General features: G+C 45.0%; 1 protein-coding gene across 4 annotated transcripts in view; it reads right to left on the minus strand.

Annotated features, from left to right (window-relative positions):
- PLCB1 (phospholipase C beta 1) overlaps positions 1-27086 on the minus strand; it is a 288021-nt gene that overhangs the window by 259683 nt on the left and 1252 nt on the right. For all 4 annotated transcript variants that reach the window (XM_059467224.1, XM_059467223.1, XM_059467225.1 and 1 more), the window contains exon 2: positions 18866-18943. In XM_059467224.1, the coding sequence (XP_059323207.1) occupies positions 18866-18943 (78 nt within the window). The remainder of the gene's footprint in view (positions 1-18865; positions 18944-27086) is intronic.

The raw sequence follows: 27086 nt of genomic DNA on the forward strand, positions 1-27086 counted from the left end.
CGGAGATAGCTTGCATTCCCTTTGTTGCTGCTGCAATGATCTCCCAATGATAGCACAGTCTCCCCTTGCAGAATGGAGCCCTGATGCTCCCAGCTAGCTGGAGGGATAAAAACAAACCTGACTCTTGTTACTGCACCCAGAGAATTTCATTTCACCCTCACTGGATCATTCTTGGGGGCTTCACTGCAGCATCACAAATGTCTTTATAATCTGTCTCTATAATCTTCCACCTGTGTGCCAGCGAGGCCGCTCATTGCAGTAATGCAGCTTTAATTGTGTCCACAGGATAGAAAAAGCAATTTCCACAGAAATAAACCATCATCCAAGTCAGCAAAGCAACTCTGGGCTCGTGTTTCTTGATCCTGAGGCAACTCCATGCCCAAGGTTTATTTTTACCAACGCTGATCTGAAACCAGAATGTCTTTAATCAACCAGGGCATTTTAATAATCCTGTTATTAACAGATTAACTTTAGCATGACAGATACTTTCCATGCAAGTCTAAGAGAAAGCTCTGCCTGTGTGAGCTACAGGAATGGAAGAACATCAAGCACATCACAAAAATGTGATTTTACACTGTCCTTGCAGCTACAGTGCACACAGAGGAAAGGTGCCAAAACAGGACAATATTTAATGTACTGAAAGAGGTATCCAACAGCCCTCATGGCTGGCAATTAATGTCTCAACAGCAATTCCAGATTAATGCTTAATACAGTACTTATTTCTTGTGTGTAAGGAATGTGATTTATTACAAACCTAAGGGGCCAGCACTTATCAGGAGTAGAAACAGGACAAACTCTGAAACCCAGCTCTGCTCTCACGCCAATTTTCCTTATGTTACAAAGACAACAGCACTGAGTGGAACACAGATGTCAGGCACAAAAACTTGCACGATGAGAGTTGTCTGCTCACACCCTACAACATTCAGCAGCTCTAATTAAGCAGAGATCAGAAGTGCCACGAAACAAGAGATGCCTTTGGCAGCAACTTATTCAGTCACATCTCAAAAATACTTCTTAAATTAATCTCTGACGATCACTTACCGCCTGAAATCCATGGTGCACTCAGCCTTAGAGGCAGCAGCACATTTCATGCTGATGTTACATGAAATTGAAATTTCTGAGCACACAGCTCAGCTTTTGCTGCTTGTACAATGCTCACTTGTCAGCTGGCTGCTGCCTGTCAGTTTAACCACTGGGAAGCAGACAAAGGTGGATGGGACAGTCGTAGCCCAGACCACCACCACAAATCCTGCTTCCAGACTTTTTACAAGTTCCCCCTCGCACCTTTATGGCATTTCAGCAAGGGGTGCACATCTGCTGGGGATGGAGCACAGGGATAAGTGATTTGGATAATGCTATTAAATGACCTTTTTAGCAGCCAGTATCAGGAGCAGAACCAATTCCAGCGCATGAAGCCACTCACACGGTGTGTCACGCAGCCGATGTGAAAGCCAACATTAAGGTCTGGGGATGCAAGCTGCCTTTCCTGGGGATGAGAGCAGCAGGCATTCCGGAAATAACATTGTGTTTTAGCTCAAGGACGAAGCTGTGCGTGGCTCACAAGGCTGTCCCTTCCCAGAAGGATGCAGACACAGGAAGAATCCCAACACACAGCACCAGGAAGGATGCTGGAGGAAGCAATCCCCAGACTGTGTCCCTCAGCAGCCTCCTTCCCTCTGCAACAGGCATTTTGGAGCCATTTAGCCAATTAACACCACGCGATAAGGACATGCCATGGGGCACATCATCACGTGGATGCACAACCACGCGAGTTCTACGTGCAGGAAAGGAGCTCAGGGGGTTTGCCTTTCCAGAGCTCCATCCCAGGGTGGGAATGAGCTCCAGAAGGGCAGAGCCTGGCTGGAGGTGACCCAGGGCAGGGCCAGACTGAGCCCTTACAGAGGGAAATAAGCACCTCATGACAGCCACACCGGCAGCAGCTCCTCACCTTTCAGCACCGCACTCAAATACTGAGCCCCTGGCCCTAAAACCACATTAAAACCACATCAGGTCAGGCTTCAACCTGTCCCTGCCACGGCCCTGGGCTGCCACCAGTCCCTATCCAAAATGTCACTCAAGGCACCTCTGGGGCACTGGGCTGATGACACAGAGCCCATTATGGGTGATGTGGGAGACAGGCAAAACAAACCCAATAAACCCCAGACACAACCACCCTCCCAAAACCTCACAGATTCTGAGAGCACTTTTGCCTCATCCCTCTGAACACAGGGACTGGACACCACATTTGCAAGCCTGTCCCACCCTTCCTTTGGGCATCAGACTCATCCAGAATTATGCTATCATGGCAGTGAAATCATTAATCTGATATGGCTGAGGACTTTGTGTTACCAACATTGTAGCTGCATAAAAAAGCAGAGGATTTCACACTGCATCCAGAAAACAGTGATCCATCCTCTTTGGCTAAAATAGGAAGGAACTAAATTATGGCCAGCAAGTGCCAGGTGGGCCAGGGAGCAAAGACAAAGAAAGAAAAACTAATAAGAAAATTTAATTTCTGAAAATGGCTACACCTAAAAGGTCAAGATTAGTCTGGGTCCAGAAGGAATGAATAGTTCCTAGAAACCGAGAACACAAATGTAGAAACCCAAGTGTAGAGTTTCTAGGCCAAATACTGGCCTAGAGAGCATCTGTGAGAATCAGGAGACAAACTCATCAGGTAAGATGCAGGACACTTGTACACTAGTCACCAAAACACCCCACATTTCGTGCCAATTATCCTTCCTCTCTCTCCTTATCACCTGGACTGCACATAGAAAAAACCTCAAAGTGCTTGCTGTTGAAGCAGTAACATGTTCAGTCCAGAACATCAATGATAGAAGAACTCTTTTATTCTGCCCAAAGCATCTGGCTACTGAGAGAAGCAGGAGCCCTGCAGTTATCACACTGCACAAATCCCAGCATTTCCCATGTGCATTCTGGTGCTGCTGCTCCAGAACTGTCCTTATGGCCAAGCAATGTGTCCTTCCATCCCACTGCCCCTCAGAAATGGGGATTCTTGTGTGCCCCAGCATCTCAGGGGCACACATTCCCAAAAACTCCAAATATCCTGTCCCTCCTGCCTGAAAGCACTTTCCCAAAATGTGAACACACACATGCCATGAAACCACCCAATCCAGCAGAAGGGCTCATGCCCTCTCTGGCCAGCCCAGTGCACATTGAGGAAAAGCAGCACACAAAGATAAATGATCTCTGTGCCTTTTTCATGTAGAGCAACATCACAGCACCCCCAGAATCTGGAAATATTCCAGCAACACCCTGTTGGGTACACCAAAGACAGATGACTGAACACAGCCAGTGGCTTGCTTCCCACTAAAGTCTGCTCAGGATTTTATTTCAGCTTATTTTTCCCTCAAAAACAATAGTTTTATTTTTAAAAGTCAGAATGGCAATCTTGAGGAAAAATCCTCAAGGCATTTTAGAATTTTCTTTCACCATTCCAAATCATTATTTTCCCATCTATATAATAGACACCTCAAAGGTACAAAACTTGTATTGCAAGCATTAATATTGCTCTGGAATCACACACGAGGGTAAATGAGGTTCTGTTACCAGCAAAGGAAATCACTTATTTAAACTTTCATGGAGCCACAGGTCACTGTTTCATTAAATCCCCTCCAGCCCAAACATCATGACAATACCTGTAAGCTTAAGTAGGACTGGCATTTAAAGGCAGCTGGCCTTAGCACTGGCATTTTCAGCAGTGTGGGGATAATTCCTGACATTTACTGTGCTGCAGGGACAGCAGGAAGGGGACAAGCAGGGATCTGAGCTCTGCTGATGCCCGACAGCTCAACAACATTATCAGTGTCAGCACCAGTCGTGGCCACATGAAATCTGGCACTCCTCAGCCAGGCCAAGTCTGGAGACACTCAAGGAGCACTTAGCTCCCAGTAAATAACAGCTCCAAGTGCTTGAGGATGCGTTTTATCAACTTGATTCTGGCACTGGGCAGGGTTAGGGACACAAATGACAAAAACTCCAAGGAATAAGAGCTTGGCAAGCCTGGGTTTTTCTAACCTGGGCTAGCAGGTGAACAAAAATATTCATGAGTAGGTGTCAACAGAATAGCAAAAAAACTTGTGTTAAATAATTATTTCTAACTTGGAGAGTTACCTGGAACTGTCCAAGTAAAGGCTCTGCCATCAATTCTTGTGGCTGTCCTAAAAACACCTGCTGAAATCATTTAGAGAGATCTGAAACACAAGCAGCACTTTCTGCTGGCCAAAAAGACAGAAGTTTCTGCAAATGTCAAGACTCTGCCACCACACTTGCCCACCTTTGTCACTTGAGAAAGTTACAGCAGCAGTGTTGGCCTCTACCAGTGATCATCCCAGGCTCCATTCATCTCTATTTATGCATTTTGCCTTTTTTAAAAGCCTTTTCTATGCTGTTCTACCTGTTAAACCCCTATGTAGCCTGCTGAACCCTCTGAAGATATTGCAGAAGAAATTCATGGTACCTCAGGAGCTCCTGTTCCATGATTCTACAATTTCTACCTTAATTTGGCAGCGACACCTCCAGCAAACACTCCCAAGGATTGTTTACTTACAATGGCATTTGAAAATGTTAAGCATCTGCTCTGAACACAGACACACACATCTCAGACAGCCTATCTGGAAGAGCATCACTTGATTTCCAAGGTCCAATTAATCACTTCAAAGTTCACTCCCTTGGAAAAAAAAATATTTTAAAGGACACCAGCAAGGACAAAACTTTCCCAAAGCTCATCAAAGGCACAGGAAAAAAAAAAAGGGCTCCTTTTCTCACTGAGCAAGGTGCAGAGATAAAAGGCAGCTTGTGCTGCTCCTCCAGCACTTTTACCAGGCTGGGACTGCAGGAAGGTTCTTGGGAAAGGCTCTATAAATAAGAGAGTGGCAGCAGGATGGTGGGAAGGAGGAGGAACTTCAGTGCACACTGACTTTTATGGTAATTCCTCGCAGGGCTCTCAGCAAGAGCAGTTTTATGGGAGACAAAATCCCTTTCCTGACTGATCAAAGCAAACCCCCCAGCACCTCCCACCCAAACCATCCTCACTTGCTCTGATTTTTGGCCACAGAGCCAGCCCTTGGGGCACGAGGATCCTCCCCTTCTGAGCCCTCAGCATTTGGGACCGAGGATTTTGGTGGAAATCCCAACACCCACTGATGCCCGGAGGGGCAGGGCTTGGCTGGACAGCCACGTCAAAAATGTGGGAAAACAGGGAAAAACTGGGCTGGCTTGGCCAGACTGAGCAAGGAAAAGACAAAGCACCTTCCAATTAGCACATCTCATTAAGGTTTGGCTGCTGGCTGAAGGACAGGGTGCAAGCTGGAAACTGAATGTCTGGGACAGTGGTGAATGCACTTAAATCTGTTTTCTGTGACAGCTATCGTTCATCCTGCAAGACAGACTTGCAAATTGCACACCTCACAATAAATAAATACATATCTGTCTCACTTAAGCTCATCTTCCTTGTTCACAGGTCTATTTCTCTTTCTAGCAAGTGCAACAAGAGTTTCACCAAAAGCAGTCACCATGCACAGCCATTTCCTTTGGAACTTTCCATCAGCATTGGCCAGGCCAAGCCTTGCTTTGTTTATTGCACAACTTCTCTAGGAGGTAAATCCATATAATCCAGGAAATAGCAGCAGACTTGTTTTCTCCTGACTTGCTTTACATGGACAGATCTCAAAAAAAAACCCCAAAAAGCAGCACCACAACACACTGCACTCAGAAATGTGCACGAGCACACACGGATGTGTCTGACTCCCACAACTTTAAGGTGCCTGCACTTGCAGAGCTCTAAAAACTCCTGACACTATGTTTACATGCTCAAAACAATCCTTTCCCAAGGAATTTCACCGATTTTGTGTGCCCTGGGAAATGAAGAGCTGGAACACATTCAATACAAGCAAATACATGCAATAAACCAAGCTCAAGTGGCTGAAACTTTTAGGGATGATACACAACAGAAGGCAACAGAAATTGATTTACTATTATTCTCTGTGCAAAATAAGAGAGCACACTTTGAAATTCATACAATAGTTTTCCATTTGATATATATTTCTGATAGCATTCTTCAAAGGATATCAGTGAAACAATGATTATATGGAAGTGCTAAGCTCTAAAGTTTCTCCCCAACAACACACAGCATTACATCCTCCAATTACTTACTGAATTTCTTTCAGGTAGGCATTAAAAACACAAACCTCATTCCAAACTTCCCCTGGTTTCTAAATGTCCAGCAAGAAGCAGCACCACAGCCAACAACAAAGTATTTAGCTGACAACCACTAAAGGAGCTTTCTACTTTTGACTTGAGGCTTCAAATGTTACACACACACTAGAGACTGCTAAAAACCCAGATTTTAGGGTTGGGACTGGAAGAGAGCTTGATTGCTGCAAAGGGGGACTCTTGGCCCACCCACCAACATTATCACTCCCCCTTTCCAAAGGAGCCATTTCTCTCTAAAGAGAAACCTTCCCTTAATATTTCACCTGAAGGACAGAACCCAGACTAAGAACGGGCTCAATCCTATTTCTGCTGAGTAAAGGTTAGTTATGAGCTTTCAAGAACTGCATTAAAAATCACAGAATTTTCAAGTGATGCAATTTCCAAGCATTTGTGTTGAGAGCAAACACAAATATCAAGGCGAACCTTATGAACACTGATTTCTATTTAAATTCCCTGAAGTGTCAGTATTAAACCCTTCAGTGTTGCACCACTAAACAGCTTTTCATTGCTTCACCTGAGGTCTGTGCTGTCACAGGGCAGGGAAGGATCCAGCCCAAACCCAGCATTTCCCAAACCCGAGCCAGCAGCCAGCACACAGCAATGGAATCACTCCATGGACTCACACTGAAATCACAGGGGAGCTTTCAGAAACATTTTCCACCTCTTGAACACCTGCCAGCACCAAACCAATCCTCAAAAGGCAGAGGATCGGAGTTCTGCTGCTCCACCTCTTACAGATCCAGCTACCAAAGCTTTAATATCTCACAGGGACACTGTGAGATCTGCCTCAACAGCTGCACTCTGTGAGCACCTTGAAGAATTTAAGATAGAACTTAAATTAAGAATGTAAATTAATTAATTCAGCTGCACCCACAAATTTTCTCACTTTTGCATGTCCAAATTCACAAATTCTTTTACAGTGACATTTTGCCTTAAAAAATACCAAAACTTTTCAACATTAAGGGGGCTGTGGAAAGGTCTGGGGACATTCTCAGTGACTTTTGCTGGAAGAGTTAGAGACAAATGCTGCAGGTTCCATAAGAATACAATTAGAGCTCTTTTCCCCCAGAGCTGTCAATCAGCCCCTTGCAAAGTGATGCCAGAGAACTTGACAAGACATCAGATTACATTTCTGTCAGCTTCAGTGTTAGAAACTTATTTTCATTAATTACTCCCATCAATCAAAAAGGAGAAACTAACTCTTCCACTTTTACTTTTCTTCACTGGATGCAGGGATTGAAGCAGTGGAGCAGCTTTGCTTTCGAGAGGAATTGCTGTCCCCAAATGCACAGAATTGCCCACAGACAGTGAGATCTGTGCCCTGCATGGCAAGGAAGGGCCAGCACTGAGGTTTGCTGCTCAGAGCTGATCCAGCCCCAGACTGACACGGAAAGGTGGAATCGGCAAGATGTGCCTCCCTGGCAAACTGCTCTCCCAGCTCTCCACGTCCAAACACAGCTCTCCCTTTTAGCAGAAGGCAGCTTCAGTTTCAGTCTCCCTACCAGTGTAAGCTAACAGGTCATTCTTCCAATAAAATAAGCAAGTATGGTCAATAATTCTGGAGTTTTTCTTCCTGAGCTTTGGGAACCACACCAGCTCACACAGCTGCTGCTGTAACCACACTGTGAGGTCATTTCCCCTCATACTAACACAGGAGAAATGAACAAAATATAAACATAAACCAAGCTTTTTAAAAAACAGGGAAAACAGGTTAAAACTTTGAAGTAACCACAGATGCCAAACAACAGCAACCCAATGAAATTTCATCCCCACTTCCCACATTTTTTATTTTGCCAACGACAACATCAGAAGAGCCACAACCACTGCATCCTCCCCTATAGCTGGGCTTCTATTTCCAAGTTTCCAGTTGCTGTTGTCTCCTCTCAAAATACTGCATTGCTTCATGGGACCAAACCTCAGTATCTCTGCTGGAGCAGCATCCCTTCAGCAGATTTTTACTTCCAAATTCAGCTCCACGTAGATGCAGCAGCACCCACCCAAACCCTGGGCTCTGCTCCCTGCAAACAAGGTGATGAACAGCAGCTCCTGTGCTCTGTGCCCTTCCCTGAGAGGGCAAGGAAGCACACAAGGAAATTACCTGAGGAAGCTGTAAAGCAGCAAGAACAAGGAGAGCAGCAGCTGAAGTCACTCCCTGGATTATGAACTCTCCTCATGGCTGCTGCTTGGCTCTAATCACAGTTCTGCTGTCTCTGAGGCTGCCTTTTGCAGCTTTCCCAACCCCCTCTGATTTCTGTGGATTCCCACACAATCCCACCCTTCATTCCCACTCCCTACGGTGCATTTAGAGCCACCCTTGGAGCAGTGCCTGCTGCTGGGGCAGGGCTGCAGCAACACCTGAGGGACACTGAGGAGTTACAGGCGCTGAGAGCTCAGGAACTCTCATTTCCCAGTCCCAGCAGGGCTCTACCCAGGCAGGAGCTGGTGAGACAGAGCTGCACCCTGCAGAAATGCCTTGGCACCGTGTCCCAGAAGATGACACCAGCTCACACCCACATTTAGCTTTGGCTCAGACACTGGGGACACTGTTACAGGCTGCCTGGTGGCTCCCACCTCATCTTCCTCCCAAATGACAAATTAGGTTAACTTCAGAAAACCCAAGAAAGCCTAGAAAACCTACAGCCAGGCTCGATTAGTCTCCAAGTATTTCAATACGTTCCATATTGCCTTACCAGACTTTCCCTTTCCTACACCTGCTGTAGGATCAGAGGGAAGGAAAGAAGTTTAGGCTTTGAGAGCTTTCAATTATTTGGGCCACCACTTATCTGTCACTCCAGTTTTAGGCAGCTACAGAGATGAGGAAACATGCATCAATATCTCCATCATTTTAATTGGCTTGTGAATTGTCCAGGAGTGAAACACTGCTGCCAAATGCCAGATCCCAGACCACCATGGAACAGGAACACCCATGGAAACCTCAGGAAAACCCCCACCATGGAACAGGAACACCCATGGAAACCTCAGGAAAACACCCACCATGGAATAGGAACACCCACGGAAACCTCAGAACAACCACCATGGAACAGGAACACCCATGGAAACCTCAGGAAAACAACCACCATGGAACAGGAACACACTGACTACACCAGGACACCAAATGAGCATCCCAAATGCAGCCAAAGCCCCCAGTGTGACTCCTCTCACTCACACAAAAGCTGGACAAGGCTTCAAGACGTGAGGACACAAATGTCCACCCCAGCGTGTGCTGGTGATGTGGATATCATGAATTATCACTTGAATTATCTTCTCTGGAGAGACCTTGCTAGAAAGAAAAATCCCTGGGCACAAACCTAACACACAAAACCTCATCTCAGAAAACTGATTTAGTTTCAAAGACCAACCCCTATACCTGGCTTGCTTTCTATCCTGACAGCATGCACAACATCAGCTCACTTAAATACTGCATGATTTGGAATTTTCAGACACAAATTTATGCTTCTTGCTAAAATGAAAAAAATAAAGCCCCAGAAGAACAAAGATGTTTTCCTCCTTCAGTGAAGGACCTTTCCTTGCCCAGCTGTGTAGCTCACACCAATCCATCTCCATCTCCCTCTGAAGCTGAAAACCCACACAGTTTAGCCTGCCTGCTCAGAAAACGGTCCAAGTGAGAAAGATCCTGGAGTTGAAACAAAATGCTCCAAGCCCTCTCCCCGTGGCTTGCAAAGAGCTCTACATTTGTGGCTCATTTAAAACTCCAGAACCTCCTTTTAGACAACCTCTGGGGAAAAAAAAGTCAGGCACATTCAGACACAAGAGCTAGGACTGATCCCTAAAGTCAGCAGAACATAAATTTATGAACCCACATCAGAGTATGGCTTTTCCACAAGTTAGCCTATTGCATTTCATCCACATCTACAGAAATGACTATTAACAAACACTTTAAAAACCCCAGCTGTGAAATCCAGGGAGAATTCCGGCTTTGGCATTTCCCAGAGGTCGCAGAGCCACAAAAGGCTGGTCCCCTGTCCTTGCTACTCACACAGCAACACGTGCCAGGTAAATTCACCTGAACGAGAGGGGGATTTATGGACAGCTCATTCACTGCCCAGCAGCCACAGGAGAGCTCTCCACCTCTGCAGGTAACAAATTCCTTCCTCAAATAATACAAACTTTGTGTCCTACATCCAGTGTGGATGCTGACCTTCAGTGGTGGACAAAAGCTGCCTTTGCAGTGTGAGTCTTTGACTTCAAACTGGGCTGTTTTCTTCCTTTTTTGGCTTATAATTTTGAGGTCATAAGAGCGAGTTCTCAGGCTAGTTCTGTAGATCATTTGCACCAAAATTAATCACATCTAGATATAAACATTCAGACCACCCAACAGACTATATTCCCAACATAAAGCCAAGCCAATTACACAATGTATCTCATGCCACTGGGATATTTATTACACTAATGGAGTAGATTTTACAGTTTCTGAAACAGTCCATGAAGATTATGTATGATTTATTCCCATAGATCTTACTCGTCTAGCCATGCTCATATAATTGGCATATTTTAGTGTCTGGGGAATTTACTTATAATGGCCTCATGATTCAGAGATTATCCTCATGCTGGTGTCATCACCATGCAGACCAAATTCAAATGTACAAAATTAAGAAATGGCTGAAACAGCTCAGTTTGACCAGCCTCAGATATGGATGTGCTTGAAATCCCTGTTTTGAATCAGGCACAGGGAGAGGGGGGCTTGAGTCTCTCCAGACCCTGAGGATCTCACACTGGTCAATCCCTATTTATACAACAGCAGCACTCAAGTGTTTTTGTTCTAAGGTTCCCAGAAGGAAATCTAGTCAGTGCCACCAGCTGGATGCTGCACTTGCATGTGTCCCTTTTCCCTCCATTCACTTTCTCTGAACAGAGAGAGAGAGATAATCCTCTCTCCCAGGTTTTTTCCTGGAGAAGCACAGGGAGAATAAGATAAAACAATTCTTATCTCCTTTCCCTGCTCCTGTTGTTTGTGCACACGTGGAATGTGTTAGGAAGATGGTTTACCTGAAGGGATTTGGTAATTGGATTCTGGTGATGGTTGTTTGTATTGATTGGCCTGTTGTGTCCTGGCTGTCTGGAGACAGTCATGAGTTCTTTAGTATGGATCTTTTAGTATTCTATAGCATAGTATCTCTTTAGTATGCTATATATTTAGCATACTATATATTATATAGTCTTATAATACAGTATTAAGATAATATAGTTTAATAAAGCAAATGTTCAGCATTCTGCAGCAATGGAGACAGATGCCAATCACTCCCTGCACTGGGGGCTCCACCTCCAAGCCCTCTGTGGAATTGGGAAGCGATGGATTAGCCACCATCAGGCTCTGCACAGGCAGGTAAAGCTGAATGAGGCCAGGTGTGATGCTGGGATGCAGCAAATGCCAGCTCCAGGTGTTGCCCATCTGTCCTTCGGGATCCACAGTCTGATGTCACAGAACTGCAACAGCATCGTGAGCCCGAGGTGCCTCCAGTGCCACGGCACAGGGCAGGTTTAGCAAGCTTGAATTCCTATTTCTAGCCCTGGGAATCCTCAGATGCCACCAGGGTCTGGGAGCCGTGGGAATCCACAGAATCAGAGGGTTTTGGGAAAGCTGCAAAAGGCAGGCCTCAGAGACAGCACAGCTGTGATTGGAGCAGCCATGAGATTGGTCAGCAGAAAAATTATTTAAAAAGTAGAAAAGCAAGGAGAAATAGAACAATGGTCTGTGTATTAACACTTGTCCAGATTAACTCCCTAAACTGCAGAAAAGTTTATTTAGTGAGATATCAGGAAGTTTGAAGCTTAATAATGGAGCAGAGGGGAGAAAAAAAAAGAGAGCTTCACTCAGCATTATGAAATGTCTTTTGTCACTTCTCAACCAAGCCAAAAAAAAATACATTTCCAAGGAATTAAGAGATCTTATTTTAGCATTCAGCTTTGCAACAGGACTAAGATAAGCCTTTAGATAATTCCAAACACACACAGTGGCTACAAAAGGGCAGATAATTTTCCCCTTCCACAAAGGCTGCAAGGTCTAAATTTGGTGAGAAAGTTCAAATATTCCAGTCTGGCAGTCAGAACAGCTGGGCTGACCTCCAGCTTCCTTTACCTTACCTACACCCCCTCTCTGGGTCCTTCATTTCAGCAGAAACACGGACTGAAAATCCAATATGTTGTGAAAGAGGGATCTAAATGTGGGTATGCAACACAGAGCCATGCAGCAGGCACTGGGATGAGCTGGCAGTGACAAGACAGATTTGCAGGCAGCACACTGAAAATATCTCCTCCTGGCAGGAGAACAGCAGAGCCACTCTTCAGGCTGGCTTGGCGTGGTTTGGGATTTACTGCACACAGGTGTGAGGAGAGAAGCCCCTGTGCTTCTCCTGCAGCACCCCTGACAGCTCTCCCAGCAATTCCCACTGCCAAAAATGCCTGCAGGCTGTGGCTGCAAGGGGCAGGAAGCAGAGCCCCAGATTTGGCTGAGAACCTTTCCAAAACATGGCATCATTCACGCCAATAATGCAGCGTGGCACTCGTTAATGCCAATAACGCAGCATGGCACCCACCTTGATTTTACTTATCTCTATTTTTGGGGAAATTAAAGAGTAAACCCATTGCTGTATTACTCTAAAAGTTGCCTTAAATACAGAGTGTTTTGAAAACGTCCCAGTCCCAAAGTTGAAAGTGCCAATATAAGTACCTAAATTTTGGGATGCACTCCTAGCTTCCAAACATCAGTGCTCCACTTCTTAGCACCTTTTATTAAATCAGGCCTGGTGTCAAACTGTCCTGGCTCAGCACAGGGCAGCCAGAATTAAACTACAAGAGCTTCCTTTAGAATTTCATGAGTGCTTTAACAAGGCTCCAACAAGCACCACCCAGTGCCCAGCAGCTCCCCCCTGCTCATCAATATTTTCACTGTGATCCTCATTAGAGCACCTGCTGCACAGCACAGCAGGATTCTGCATCCTGCCTTCACACACCTCCCAACACAGTGCAGCAACTGCAAGGCAAAAAGCACCTGTGCAGCTAGAATTAGTCAAATTAACACACACAGAGTGAACCTAAAGCTCTTATAATTTGCAGCAAAGTGTTTTCCCAATGCTGGGTTAATACAAGTTGTCCATAAAGAAAAGACAGGAGTGAGAAGGTTCCCTAGGACAGGGAGCTACAGAGTCCACACACACCAACCCCAAACCAAAAAGGAAAGCTGTGGGGTACAATGGAGCACTGCAGAGTGTGCAAAATGCCAGAATTGTAGGAACAAGCAGGGTCAAGGCTACATTTTTAGTGGTAAAAAGCTTTAAGGTAAATAAGGCAAGGATTAGTGCAAAACTGACATTTATTGCCACTCAGTTGTATTTTAAGAGACTCTTTCAAACTGCTCAAAAAGGCCCAAATTTCCACATTTCTAACACATGTATCCCATAGCACTGAGGAGCAGGGGAGTGTGTGTGTTCACACAGGGAGGTCACATGCATGGAGACAGAACATATCTGATTTAAAGACTGTTATTTTTGGAGCACAGCTAAAAAAAAAAAAACCCCCACACACACAAAAAAATCCCTGGAAGCGTAACAGGGAGAGGAAAGGGCCAGGATGTGCAGCATCAGGGAGAAGTGAACCCAACAGGCACACCAGGAGACCAGCAAGGCTGGTGTGCCAGCAGCCAGTTTTTGAGCCATGCTGATAATAGGTCAGCCAGCAAAGCTGATGCTGCACATCCAGCCAAATCCGTGCACAGGCTGCAGGCACCAACACAAGAGAACCAGCAGCACATAAATTTGGCTGCCTCCAGAGCCATCCTTCCTCAATTTCTGAGGCTCTCTGGCTTCCTCACTTCAGCAAATGGACCTGTGCTGTGGATTAAACCCAACACCTCACTTTCCGTCCCTGCCTCCCTCACAAGCAGCGAGATCTTCAGCAGTGGGAAATGCTCACAGAGATCTGTGTTTGATGTAGAACCATTTCCCTAATGGGCCTTGAACAATTTCCATGTTTTGAAAGCAGAGAGATTTCCTCTAAATCAGCAGCCTGATGGGAAGCTGACCTCCATGAAATATTTCCTCCCATTTTCACTGTCCGTGGCAATTCCCCACCACTTTCCCAGTCTTCCTTTATTCCGCTCACATGCTGATTTTTAAGTTGTTGGGAAAAATAACACATCCTTAAATTCCCAACTGAAAAAAACAAGAAGCAAAAATCAAAAATCAATTTTTGCTCTCAAAACTCAAGGACAATCCCCTTTCAGCTTGGCACTCAATTCACATCTGTATGCATGGGGCACGTTTAGAGCAAAACCATTCATTTTTCAATTTTTAAGGGTTTCGGTTATTTAGGATATTTTTTCTCTTTACATGCCAAGAGAGAAGTGTGAATACATGTTTAATGATGCACTCCTTGGATGTTTTCAGTGCTGAGATGCACAGCTGAGCCACCTCGCTCCTGAATAAGTTAAGCCGAACAGGTGAGATTTGGAGCAGGTATTTTTAAACCTGGTACTAGTAAATATTCCGTTCTCCTTAAATTACTAGGTGTATTTTAAATATTGATATATTAACTTCATTCTTTACTGTATGCTCAGGTGTATTGTTAGGCATGTATAGATGTGATGTAAATGGCAGTCCCTAAAATGTGAGGCAGGATTGGTGCCCTGGCTGGGCTGTCCATGCTCCAAGGGCTGAGGAAGGCAGCTCCAGCCTCACATCCCTCCCACACAGCACCAGCACTGCCAGGGGCTCCTCAACAAACACTTCCCCGGGACACACAACACGTTCCCGTGTTTACAGCAGGCGGTGGAAGCGGCTGCAGGCTCCCAGGAGCTGGGAACTCAAGTGGAGTTTCAGCACACACTGCTCAGTCTCAGGGGGCGACACCGGCTCTGCATGCCCTGTGTGGGCTCCCAGCCTGCTGCCATGCCCAGCTTCCACAATCAGGGGCACTAAACCAGTGTGTGCTCCTGAGAGAGAGGACAGCACACAAACCACCCTCGGGCTTGTAAACCCCCACATGGATCCACACAGGAGCAATGAGCTGCTCTCCTGCTTTCCCCGCTCAGCCATTGACTCCCTGCCATTCCACCACTAAGCGCCTTCTCCCCACATCCTCTGATTGCACAGCAACTTCCACACAAAGGATGCAGCAGCAGTAACACTCAAACTGCCTGACAACACCTTTTTCTCCTCCTAGCCTGCCTGTGCATCCATTAATACATTTATCCATAGACAGAAATCAGGCTTTGTCTGGCCTTGCTCTGCTAGCTGGGCTAAACACACCAAACGCTTCCAGCCTCTGCTCATCTCCTCAAAAATGCTTCTGATTATCACTCCTTTTTACTCCAGCAGACTTCTCTTCACCTGAGCAAATTTCATCTTTCTTCCATGCTCATGACCAGAATAAGAACAAATGGAAGAAATGGCATTCCATGTTAAAAGAAAAAAAAAAAAAAAAAAAACAAGAAATTGAATTATGTTTTAGTCAGGTCATAAAAAAACCCACCACAATGAATATTGTCTGGATTTGCTGTAGTTAAGAAATGTTACCTAAACAATAAGATAAGTAACAGACATAAGCTTGTCACATTAATTAATTTTTCTTTTAAATCCCTCGTTGAGAACCACTCAAGTAATAATATGGAATCAGCCAGCAGTCTGCATACAGATGAAGGAAAAAATATTCCAGAACCTTCAGCAACAAAAGAACTTCATGTTGAAAAATACAATTAACATCAGAAAGCTGTCCTGCCATCTGTTCAAAACAAAAGGTATCAAGTGTTACCAGCAAACCAGGGAAATGCTCTGGGTGCTGTAATTGTGGAGGATTTACCCTTACAGGTGACAGCAAGGTAAGCTGAAATATGCAAGTGCACAGTGACTGTGTCAACATGCAGGACACCAACTGCAAGACTGGAGCTTAAATTAATTACTGCCCTCCATCCTCACACAGCTCCCTGTGGGACACTGGGGACACTCTGCTCTCCATCCTCACACAGCCCCAGGTGGGACACTGAGGGTGCTCTGCCCTCCATCCTCACACAGCTCCCTGCGGGACACTGGGGACACTCTGCCCTCCATCCTCACACAGCCCCAGGTGGGACACTGAGGGTGCTCTGCCCTCCATCCTCACACAGCTCCCTGCGGGACACTGGGGACACTCTGCCCTCCATCCTCACACAGCTCCCTGCGGGACACTGGGGACACTCTGCTCTCCATCCTCACACAGCTCCAGGTGGGACACTGGGGACACTCTGCCCTCCATCCTCACACAGCTCCAGATGGGACACTGAGGGTGCTCTGCCCTCCATCCTCACACAGCCCCAGGTGGGACACTGGGGACACTCTGCCCTCCATCCTCACACAGCTCCCTGTGGGACACTGAGGGTGCTCTGCCCTCCATCCTCACACAGCCCCAGGTGGGACACTGAGGGTGCTCTGCCCTCCATCCTCACACAGCTCCAGGTGGGACACTGAGGGTGCTCTGCCCTCCATCCTCACACAGCTCCAGGCTCTGGCTGCACCAGGAGCACCTCACAGTGCCCAGAGCCACTGCTGGGCAGCACACACTGCACATCACTGCCTTGCCCTGCAGCACAGGTGGAACAGAACAGGAACAGAACCACAAAACCACGCCAGGAGCAGCTCAGCCAGCCAAGGAGCACTGCAGGGCCACACCACCAGCTCTGAGCTAAATAAAAACACAGCACAGGGGAGTGGCTTTCTGTTTGCTCTGCTGTTCCCTCCCAGCAGTTCAGGTAATCTCACTGATAAGGCACAGCAAGCAGAGGGGGCAGATGGCTGCTGTCAGCAGCACACCCCTGTCCAGCTGTGATTTACTGTGCCACAGGCTCACAGGACACACCAATGGCCTCAGGGACGGCTGCTGATGCCCAGCCTCATGCCCACACCTCTGCCACCCCATCGCTGTGCAGCAAGGCTTATCTCTGCACACACAGAAAATAACAGGCCCTGCTGGTGACTAAAGCAATTGCTTCAGCCAAATAACGCGGGGAAAAAAGAGAAAGTGATCACATTGTCCTCATATTTCTTCACATAGTTCCGCTGTCATCACAGGGTGGCTTCACACAAAGAGAAGGAAATTAAAGAGGATCTCCTGTATAACCTCCTTTTCTCGTGTATCCGCAATCTCGCAATCAACATGAACCCAAATACTCTGTAAAAGCAGAAAATGGCATTTCCTTTCCAGTCCTTGCACGATCAGCATCCCAGCAGATATAAATTTACTTTCTTTAAATAGGCACTGCTAGAATGGTGTTTAGAAACAAGCTTCACCTAGTTGTCATGAATTATTAACCAGAAAAAAATCCCTCTTGTTCTTCACAGAGTCTTGATTTGCAAGTTTAAAAATCAAACTGACACTTCAACCTCTTGTATAAATACCCAACCTTTAAAAAAATGCTCTGAGCATTATAAATACATTTTTTCATGAATATGAGAACAACAATTCTATAAATAGCCATTCTTCACAGAGTTGCCCCGAGACATTGTTTTTACAGACAACAGTAGGAAACTGAAGGAGGTCTAAGCGCCAAACACATTAAAAGTGAAATAAGCTCTCCAACCAGCTCTGGGTTTCCACTTATTCTTACAAAGTTCATCGTTCTTTTTTGGCTTGTACAATGAGTTTATGCAAGGGAAGGAACAGGCCCAAAGGCTGCACTGACTCCTGGCACAGGATTTACACTCAGTGTAAATCAGGCTCAGCTTCTGGGGCACTCACTGGCAGCAATTTAATTTAACACAGCTCTGCCCACCACAGCCTTTCAGGAGCACAGGCAAACACAGGATTCTCATCAAAAATTACAAAATACGGTTCCACACAGACCCACTGCAAGCCCTGCTCCATCTCCCCTCAAAAGCAAACACAGGAAGATAAATAAACACAATCCAACATAAACTGCCTCCCCAGTGAGCCTGCACGTTTCAGGGCTGCTCTCTCCCCAAGCTATTTCTGCCCTGGTATCCAAAGAAAACCAACAAGAACTCCCCCAAACAACAGCAGCACAACTGGTGCACCAGATTTCTGCAGCCAGAACTCCACAAGCACACCGGGGTTTTCTGGCAGACACTCATGCAGGGCCAAAGCTCAAGCACCACCAAGTTCAACACCATCTCCAGCAGGGAGCCAGCACAAGCACTCACTTGATAGGTGCTTGAAAATTCACCTCTGCAACGAGGAGAAACTCACTCAATTCCCAGCTTCAATACAGTGTTCTACAACACAACACTCATTTTCTATATATTTTATATATAAACCTGGGTACCAAACAAGCTGCACCCAAGTGCCCAGGGTGCTAGCACTATTTCTATACATTTTAAATATAAAATATATTATATTTAGATATAATTATATATCTATTTATATTAAATGTATAAATCTTATAGTTATATTTTATTTCATATTTATATTTTTTAAATTTAAATTTTAAATGCATATTTATATTAAATATAAAATATATTCTATTTACATATAAACCTGGGTACCAAACAAGCTGCACCCAAAGGCTCAGGGTGCTAAAACTCATTTTCTAGATATTTTAAAACACTTGGCTGTTGTGCCAGGACTGCACATCACACCACAGATAAAAAGAAGAACCATTCTGGAGCGGGAATTTTTTTTCTCTTACCTTATTTTGATCTGTCCAGTAGAAGAAAAATCCCTGTGGGTCTGTTCTGAGGATAATTGGAGTCACAACAGTGGAGTCCTGGCAGAGGAAGGACAAACAAGAAATCCATGTCAGCACGCAGAACACACAATTACGCACAAGCTGCTTTGCCATCCCTGCTAATGGATTGCAACATCCAGGAATTACCCTGAAGGTATCACCAGCAGGATGGCACTGAAAGAATTTAGTATCACCTGCCTCATCTCCATTTCTGACATAATGTATTCCCATTCCTGTGGAGACAGCACCCAACAACTGCAGGCTTGTCAACACGAGGAGTTAACCCAGAGCAGCTGGGAGAGGGTGAAGCTCAACAGGCAAAACACCCTGGATGTCAAAGCAGAGCCCACACAGTAAAACACCACAGCTAGGTGTCCACTGCCCACCTTGGTCTCACTTCACCTTCACATAGCAACACTAAATACCTCTGAAATTGACTCCTACAAAGGCTGAATTTACCTAGAAAACACAGAAGAGCATTCTCCGCCTTAAGACTTCTGTCAGTAACATTCCATTAAAATTTATCTTTTTTTTTAATCGAACCATGAAAATTTTGCCAATGGGAATATATCTGTATTCCACCTGACTTTCAAACTGGTGGAAAAGCTGTCTAGTCTGGTAACATCCACAGCTCAGGTCATGTAAAACCAGGCCCATTTCTCAGCACACTGAGCAAGGCAGCCTGGTTACCTAAATTTCCTGTTTTCTGAGTGACAGACAGCAAAGCCTGACCCAGGAGCCACAGGCTCCAACCCAGGACTTCTCCACAGCTGGAAATTCATCTCATCTCCCCCATCAGGCTGCCCAGCAACAACTGACCCCACTGCAGCCTGCTCCCAACAGGATTCCTCCTCTTTCTCCTCTGTTTTCCATGGCATCCATAAAGACACTGCTGTCCCAAGACCTCTACCCATTTTTCAAACTCCATTTGGGAGTTATGGAAGGGGCCCAGAAGGGAAAAAGACAGAATAATACAGAAAAATTGCAGAATTACAGAAAAACACAGAAAAATTGCCTAAGCCTCAGCTCCCCAGGCTAAACATACAGCTGCTCCCCAGAAAGATTTTATATTTCTCTCGAGGTGCTACAGATATTTTACAGCTTCAGCATTCACCTATTTCCAAAGCAGAAATGTGTGAGGTCAGTCCATGTGGCATTGAGGACAAAAACCAGGCTGTAACAGGTTAAAGTTTAAATCCAACATATTGCAGGGTAGAGTAGAAACACAAAGAAAGCTGATGGAAGTCACGCACAAATAAAACAAATACAAGCAAAAACAACCAACCCAAAAAACAACCAACCCAAAAAACAACCAACCCAAAAAACAACCAACCCAAAAAACAACCAACCCAAAAAACAACCAACCCAAAAAACAACCAACCCAAAAAACAACCAACCCAAAAAACAACCAACCCAAAAAACAACCAACCCAAAAAACAACCAACCCAAAAAACAACCAACCCAAAACCAACCAACCCAATGAGAATGTCCCAGATGTGCCCAAGGCTCTGTCACTGACCCTTCATTAAAACACTGCCCCTCCCTAAGAGAGCAGACATGCAGAATTTGCTGAATCTTATTTCCCCCCCCATTTTTTCCTAGTTTTTAATATCCTTTATACCTGAGAGTTGGATGCTGTTTGAAGCAATATGCAAATTTGGGCTTAAAATATGAGACCCTGAAGGAATCTGTATCCACAAGAACCTAAAAAAGGGTTTTTAGACCTCCACTACTCAAAATAGAGAAAAAGTCCCTTTTCTGGAAGCATAACTTTTTTTTCTTTATTTCATTGTGTCATCAATGTGCATGAAAATATAAAATGAGGAAAGATAAAGACTAAGATTCCTTCTGCCTTTGGATGAGGTGTGAGGAACTTCAGGGGAAAGGGAAGGAAGTGATGGCAAACAGAGCAATTCTGTCCTGGATTAACTAATTCTGCTGCATCGTTTCAAGCCAAAGTGTGTTTGATGGCACACACCTATCACAGCAATACTTCTGTAGATGTGTAAAATGTTGACTAAAGTCAGGCTCAAAGCAGAGGATGAGGGGGAAGAACCTTCAATATCCATCAGTGGCCTAAAGGAAACTTCATCATGACTGGGCAAGTCCTGCTCTGGGAATCTCGGCTCCGAAAAGATGTTTGGTTGTGCTGGGGTTTTTATTTGTTTTTTTAATTAACTCTGACACCAGGCACAGCACCATTAAGGTGCTGATGAACACGAGGATCTGAGAAGAACTCCGCACATGTGTTTGTGCTAGAAGTGCCTCAGGAACTCCTCCGTGCACCAATAAAAGCCACGTGCACCATGCTCTGTATGTTCTGCAGGTTAATTAGCACCCTTGTAAAGCCCTGACATCAGATGCCACGCTCAGCCCTGGGTGTGGAGGCGTGGAAATAATAAATAAACTTTTGGAGGCAGCTCTGCCAGTCCTTCCACCCACTGCAGAGCAAAGCAGAGTCCTCTGGCACCTGGGACAGGTCTCTTGCTGTTATACAAATCTGCAAAAACAATCAAAAGGACTCCTGAAAAAACCTTTTGCAATATACAGTCAAGAAGAGCAGCAGTTCAAGGCTCTGAAATAGAGATTTGCTTCAACCTACAACTGTCTGGTGCATTTATTTACAAACCTTACTGCACTGGTAAGGGAATTGCTGTGGTTTATGACCCATAGGACACACCTGCATCATTCATGAGTATCCTGGAGTCCATTAATCCAATTTCCTCACCCAAGGAGCTGACCTCATAACTCTCCTGAACAGAGTGACCAACCACACACAGCTCTGAACAAAAGGGTTATGGACAGAACACAACAGAAGAGGAGGAACAGTAAAATGACAAACAAAATTTCAAGGACAAACAAATCAGGGGCAGACACTCATATCTCCCATAACTCACTCAGATGCAAAAGTGAGAATAAAACAGGGGAAAAAAAAAGTCTCAGAAGCTGAAGGGGTTTGGAAATTTAAACGTGCAGTAGGGGAGCAGCCTATATCCTATATCCATCCCTGTGGATATTAACAAAGCAGCCCCTTGAGCAGCAGGCCAGACTCCTGGGGCAATTCCCAGCACATAAAAAAGGTGCAGGATGAGATGAGCAAAACCCAGCTGTGACCAGAATAATTTTTAAAGGGCATTTAATTTCACCTTTGGAAGTCCTCCACCTTTGTCTCTGCTGACTTAGGGCCAATTCTCTACTTTCCTCCAGCCCCACAGCCTCAAAGGAGTTTTGTGGCTGCTCTCTACTTACTCCAAGTTCCTCCTAATTGGCTGCTCAACCTCAGAGCCCGCATTAGCAAATTCAGTGTTTTGTACTTTGAAACAAAGAGGTTTCCACTTTGTGCCCAGGAAGTGCCACAAGGAGCTCTGTGATCCTCACACAGCAGAGCACAGGCACAGAGGATCAATGCACAAACCCACAATTAAATGGATGCTTCAAGGTCTGGTTTTAAGAGTGGGGCTCTCACACTACCTGGAACACCAGTGAGCAAAAAGTGCCACCTCCATTCATTCCATTGCCACTGACCATTAAAGATCATCACACAACGATAATTAGTGAAGAGCTGAAAGCTTGGGTTTCGCTCCTTTCCGACCATATCTATCAGAGCACCACCATGGCCTGGCTGTGCACAAGGTGGAACCTTTTATTCCATGACCACGAGCCAGAAGAGCTTGTGTTTTAATAAATCACCTATAGATAATGATGGTGTTCCTTAGAAACATCTGCAGTCAAAATCCACACCAACAGATCCTCAAAAGAAAAGCAGAGCAGGCTCTGTCCTCAGCTCCTCTGACAGATGGGGCTCATGACACTGCCTTATTAAGGCTGGCTGCTCTTTCCTGGGCTTGCCTCAGATTTCCAGAGACACTGAACATCCCCAAATAGAACCTGAAAACTCTGGCACATCATTATTTCACTTGCCTGAATCTTCTGGAAAGTTTCTGCCAAACTGCAGAAACACAAAGCTAAGAAAGATGGACTCCTTCTGGCAGAGGCAAAACACTATTGAATATTTCTTTCAGACCAAAGGGCCTAAAATCTGGTTGAGCACAGGTGTCAGACCTGGGGACAGCCCCTAAAATGAGCTCTCTTGCCATCCCACAAGCCAGGGGGATTCCAGGCCTGGGAAGAAGGAGCAAAGGAGAAGGGACAGAACTCCAGTTTGCACAGGGTCACACACCTGAGAATTCCAAAATACCCTGAGTGTACTGAGGCTGAATTAACAGGATCACCCAGACAATCAGAACCAAGAAATTCCTCAGGCTGAACTACAGTGAAAGGGAGAAAGATCCCAGCCCATCTGCAGCGAGCCCCTGAAATAATGGGGAAGGATAAAAATGCCCTTTTTCCCTGAGAGCAGAGAAACCAAACTTGACACAGGCTGCAAAGAAGAACAGAGAATAAAGGGAGAACTTGAGAGCAAAGGCAGTGAAACGCCAACCAGGAAGATTTTCACCATGGCCACAGAGTTCTTGTGTGATGCTGAGAAAATAATTTAAACCAGTCTGCTCATCAGCATAAATGCTGCCTTTTGATTTTGAGAGAACACTGGAATTACATTTCCACATTTGATTTTCTAATTTTCAGAGATGCTGAGCTCAAATTCATCCGAAACCACTGGGGAGGCATTCTGAGCACCTGACAGTGTGGCACTGCAGGCTGAAAATTAGGTCCAAGGTACCTAACCACAGATTAAAAATTAGGAGATTTAAATGTTGGTCTTTTTTTGGATCTACAACAGAATAACTGGAAACTGGAAAATTTTGTCATTTAACGGGCCTTGTGAAAATAAATTAAAAGTGCTTATGAAACATTTACTTTCTAATAGATCAAAAGCTGCATAGTTAGAAATAGACTGCAAGAGTTAATTGTGTGTTAACTATTTCACTCCAGGTTTGGTTAAAAAAAAACCAAAAGAGTCTTGAGCATTCAAACACTGAAGTGAGGAAAGCACACAGGGCAAAACCCCAAGTCACAGTTAACTTCCCTCTCCCAAACAATGCTCACTTATTTAGGAGCTGCTTTCTGGTTTTCACTCATCCATGTTTCCACCAACACTCCAAAGGGCTCCAAAACTCCACTAGCAGAGATCTCACCTATTACTTGAACATCAGATCCTCCCAGGCTGGCATTTAACCCATCTGCAGCAGATCCAGATCTTATTTTCCCCCCACACTGAAGTTATAAAGAGCCTTCCAACAGAGAAGGCTTCCAACCAAGTTCAGGCTTTCCAATTTACTAAACATTAACTCTTAAAAATTGTAAATACAATCTCTCAAGACCAAAGCCACAACTTGCACTCATTCAGATAAAACATTTTTAAATAGCCCAGAGCTGAAACTTGTTTACTACATAAAGATTAGCAACAGAGAAGCAACAACAAAATCTCTGGAATGCTGGACTTGACCTCTTCACTCCAGACTGAAAGTGTTCACAAAAAAAATAAACTCTTCAGCTTATTGTTTTAGTTTTATACACACAGAACAATGGTTTCTCATTTTTCATGTCCTCACTAATGTACTGGAGTGGAAGCCTTGTGCACAGCTTAAAAACAAACAAAAAAAGGCAGGGGGGGAAAGAGTTATTTTAAGTAACTTCTGAAAAATTCCAAGTTGTTTATTTGTCTCATCTCAGCTTATCCATAATAAAAGATGCTCTGATGTTATGTTTACTTGTAAGGTTAAAGGGCATACTCTTGATAGTCTTCTTTAAAACATTCTAAGCAGAGAAAGAAGCCTGCAAATCTCCAGAGCATTCACTCTGAGCTCACAATCGCTTTATTGAGACAAAGTGCTCTAAGAGAAAGGCATTAAAAAATATTTAAAAGATCTGAGTTCTATTTTGCTGCTCACCTGGGGAAGCTCTGCAGCCACTAAGCAATGCCTCCAGTCAGGTTTGCTGCACTAATCCAGTGCTTAGAAAGAAAAGACGTGGCCAGAAAATTGCAATTCTGGCCCTCAATTGAGCTAGAACTCACCTTAGCAATACACTTCACTTAAAAGTGAAAGTAAACAGTGTGAGCCACTGAGAGCTCAGTCAAAATCTTTATGCAAAGTACATATTATCATTGGGGAAGATAAGAAAGCCTTTAAAGCAAGAAATGAAAACAAACCTATTTTTGAACCTGCACCATCATATTAACTTGCTGGAGTGTGCCAATTACAGCTCTGAGAAAATATCAGCTCAGCTGTGCTCTGAGCCTCAGTTATGTCTATCCTGTTCCCACCACAGGCCAGAGAGAAAGAAGGCAAGAACCAGCCAGGGCAGATTGCTGCCCTCAGGACAGATAATTCCTGGGAGAAGCTGCTCTTTGTGCTCAGCTTTCCTTACCCTTCTCAGCCTAGCAACACATCCTGCCACATTAAGCTTAAACTCTTACCAAAACAGTTTTCACCTGTGAACTTAATTACATTTATTTATTAACCCGCTCAGAACTGTGATCAGGAGGAGCTGCCGTGAGCACAGCAGAGGGGATGCAGCCCCCTGTGTCAGCTTTCCCTAGGAATACAAGGGCACAGCTGTCCAAAGCCAGGGCAGCATTCTTTGGACACAGCCACAAAAAAGACCAAAGCAGCCAGCCACGCTTATTTTCCACAAACTCCAAGAGCAGCTATTTCTGCTCAGGGCCTTTCGAATCCAAAACTACACACCAAGAGCAACACATCATTCTGAAATTTGCTTTCTGACCCGGAACACTGTTACAGAACACAACACAAACAGCGTGAGGAGAAGCAAAGTTACAGGACAACAATGAACTGTTTGGCTTTAGTGCTTCACACCGTGATCCCCAATGCAATTTGTGTATCAGGCATTGGATGGGGGGAGCAGTGTTGCATCCAATCCCAAGGCACCAAAGAGTGACTTGTCTTGCAAAACCAGACCCTTTTAATTGATCCTTATGCGTTTTCAATACAGAAGCTGAAGATGGGCTGCAGAGGAGATGGAATCCCATGCCTTCCACCTGCCGGTCTGTGATCTGGAGTGATGCTACTCCACACAACACAGAATTCCTTCAGCCCCCCTCACACTCTTGTTTAAATGCTCCCAGCATTCCCACTTGAAAATTCTCAGCAGCTTAAAGGTTTAAAGCTCAGCTAGGAAAACTTTGCTTCAGGCTGAAACTTGGTACAAGTGGTAAGAATTCACAACCACCACTACTGCTTCGTGAAATGCAAAGCAAAGTCAGTAGGACCATCTTAAAACTGCAACCCAAAACAGCAGGGAAGGGAACAAGGAGAGGATGGAGGCTGCCCCAGAGCACAGGCACGGAAGAACTCAACTCCCATTCTCACACACAGTGAGAAGAAATGGTTCATAGCAAACAGTGTGTGAGCCAGAGCAGACTCCCTTCCCTTGAAACCTTGGATTTTGTGGGGCTTCTACTGCTGAGAACACCACAGGGAAGACATGAGGGGTGGGAAATGTGCACAAACGCACGGTCAACAATGAGTTACTGCCAGAATTGTTATCGCAGTGTGCCTAAAAAGGCATCACCTTTCACGGGGCTGCCAGTGAAAGCACTCGCTAAACACAACAGGACTCGACTCACACACTCCAGGCAACACCTGTGGACTGCTGAGCAGCACCTTTACCCCAAAATACAGATCTTTCTCCAGAATTTAACCTTGTTTTATTAATGCAGCCTTCAGGTTTACAATTTTAAATCTTTTTACCAACTAGCCTGTAGCAGGCAGGTGAACATCCACTGTGCATGGAGAACACCTCTTCATCTTTTAATTCTATCTATATAACTACTATTTATAGGAAATAGTAATAACTTAAACTGTGGGCTGATGGCTTGGGCTTTCAGTCTGGAGACTCAATCTTCAGCTCGACCTCTGCATACACACGCGGAAATTCCTTGGTAACTTACCAAAAGTAAAACAATAACTGCAAATGACGAGGCTGCCTTTTCCTACCCTAAGGAAAATGTCAACCCGAAGAAAACGTTTTCTCACTCAAGCCTAGTTCCTGACCGTGCACAACCTGTATCAAAGGCACTGTTTGGCATGCAGACAAGGTCAGTTTCCTGAGCCTTTCGACAACGTGTTCGCTTATTACTGTAAACAAAACTTCACACCACAGGTTGTTTGGTTTCTGACGTTCTCTTTCTCCTTGGGAGTGTTTATCGCAGGTTTACAGCGGCCAGGCTCACACACTGGGCTGCTGGACAGGCTGAAAG

The sequence above is a fragment of the Ammospiza nelsoni genome, chromosome 3 (assembly GCF_027579445.1).
Source record: "Ammospiza nelsoni isolate bAmmNel1 chromosome 3, bAmmNel1.pri, whole genome shotgun sequence".
NCBI classification, from domain to species: Eukaryota; Metazoa; Chordata; class Aves; order Passeriformes; family Passerellidae; genus Ammospiza; species Ammospiza nelsoni.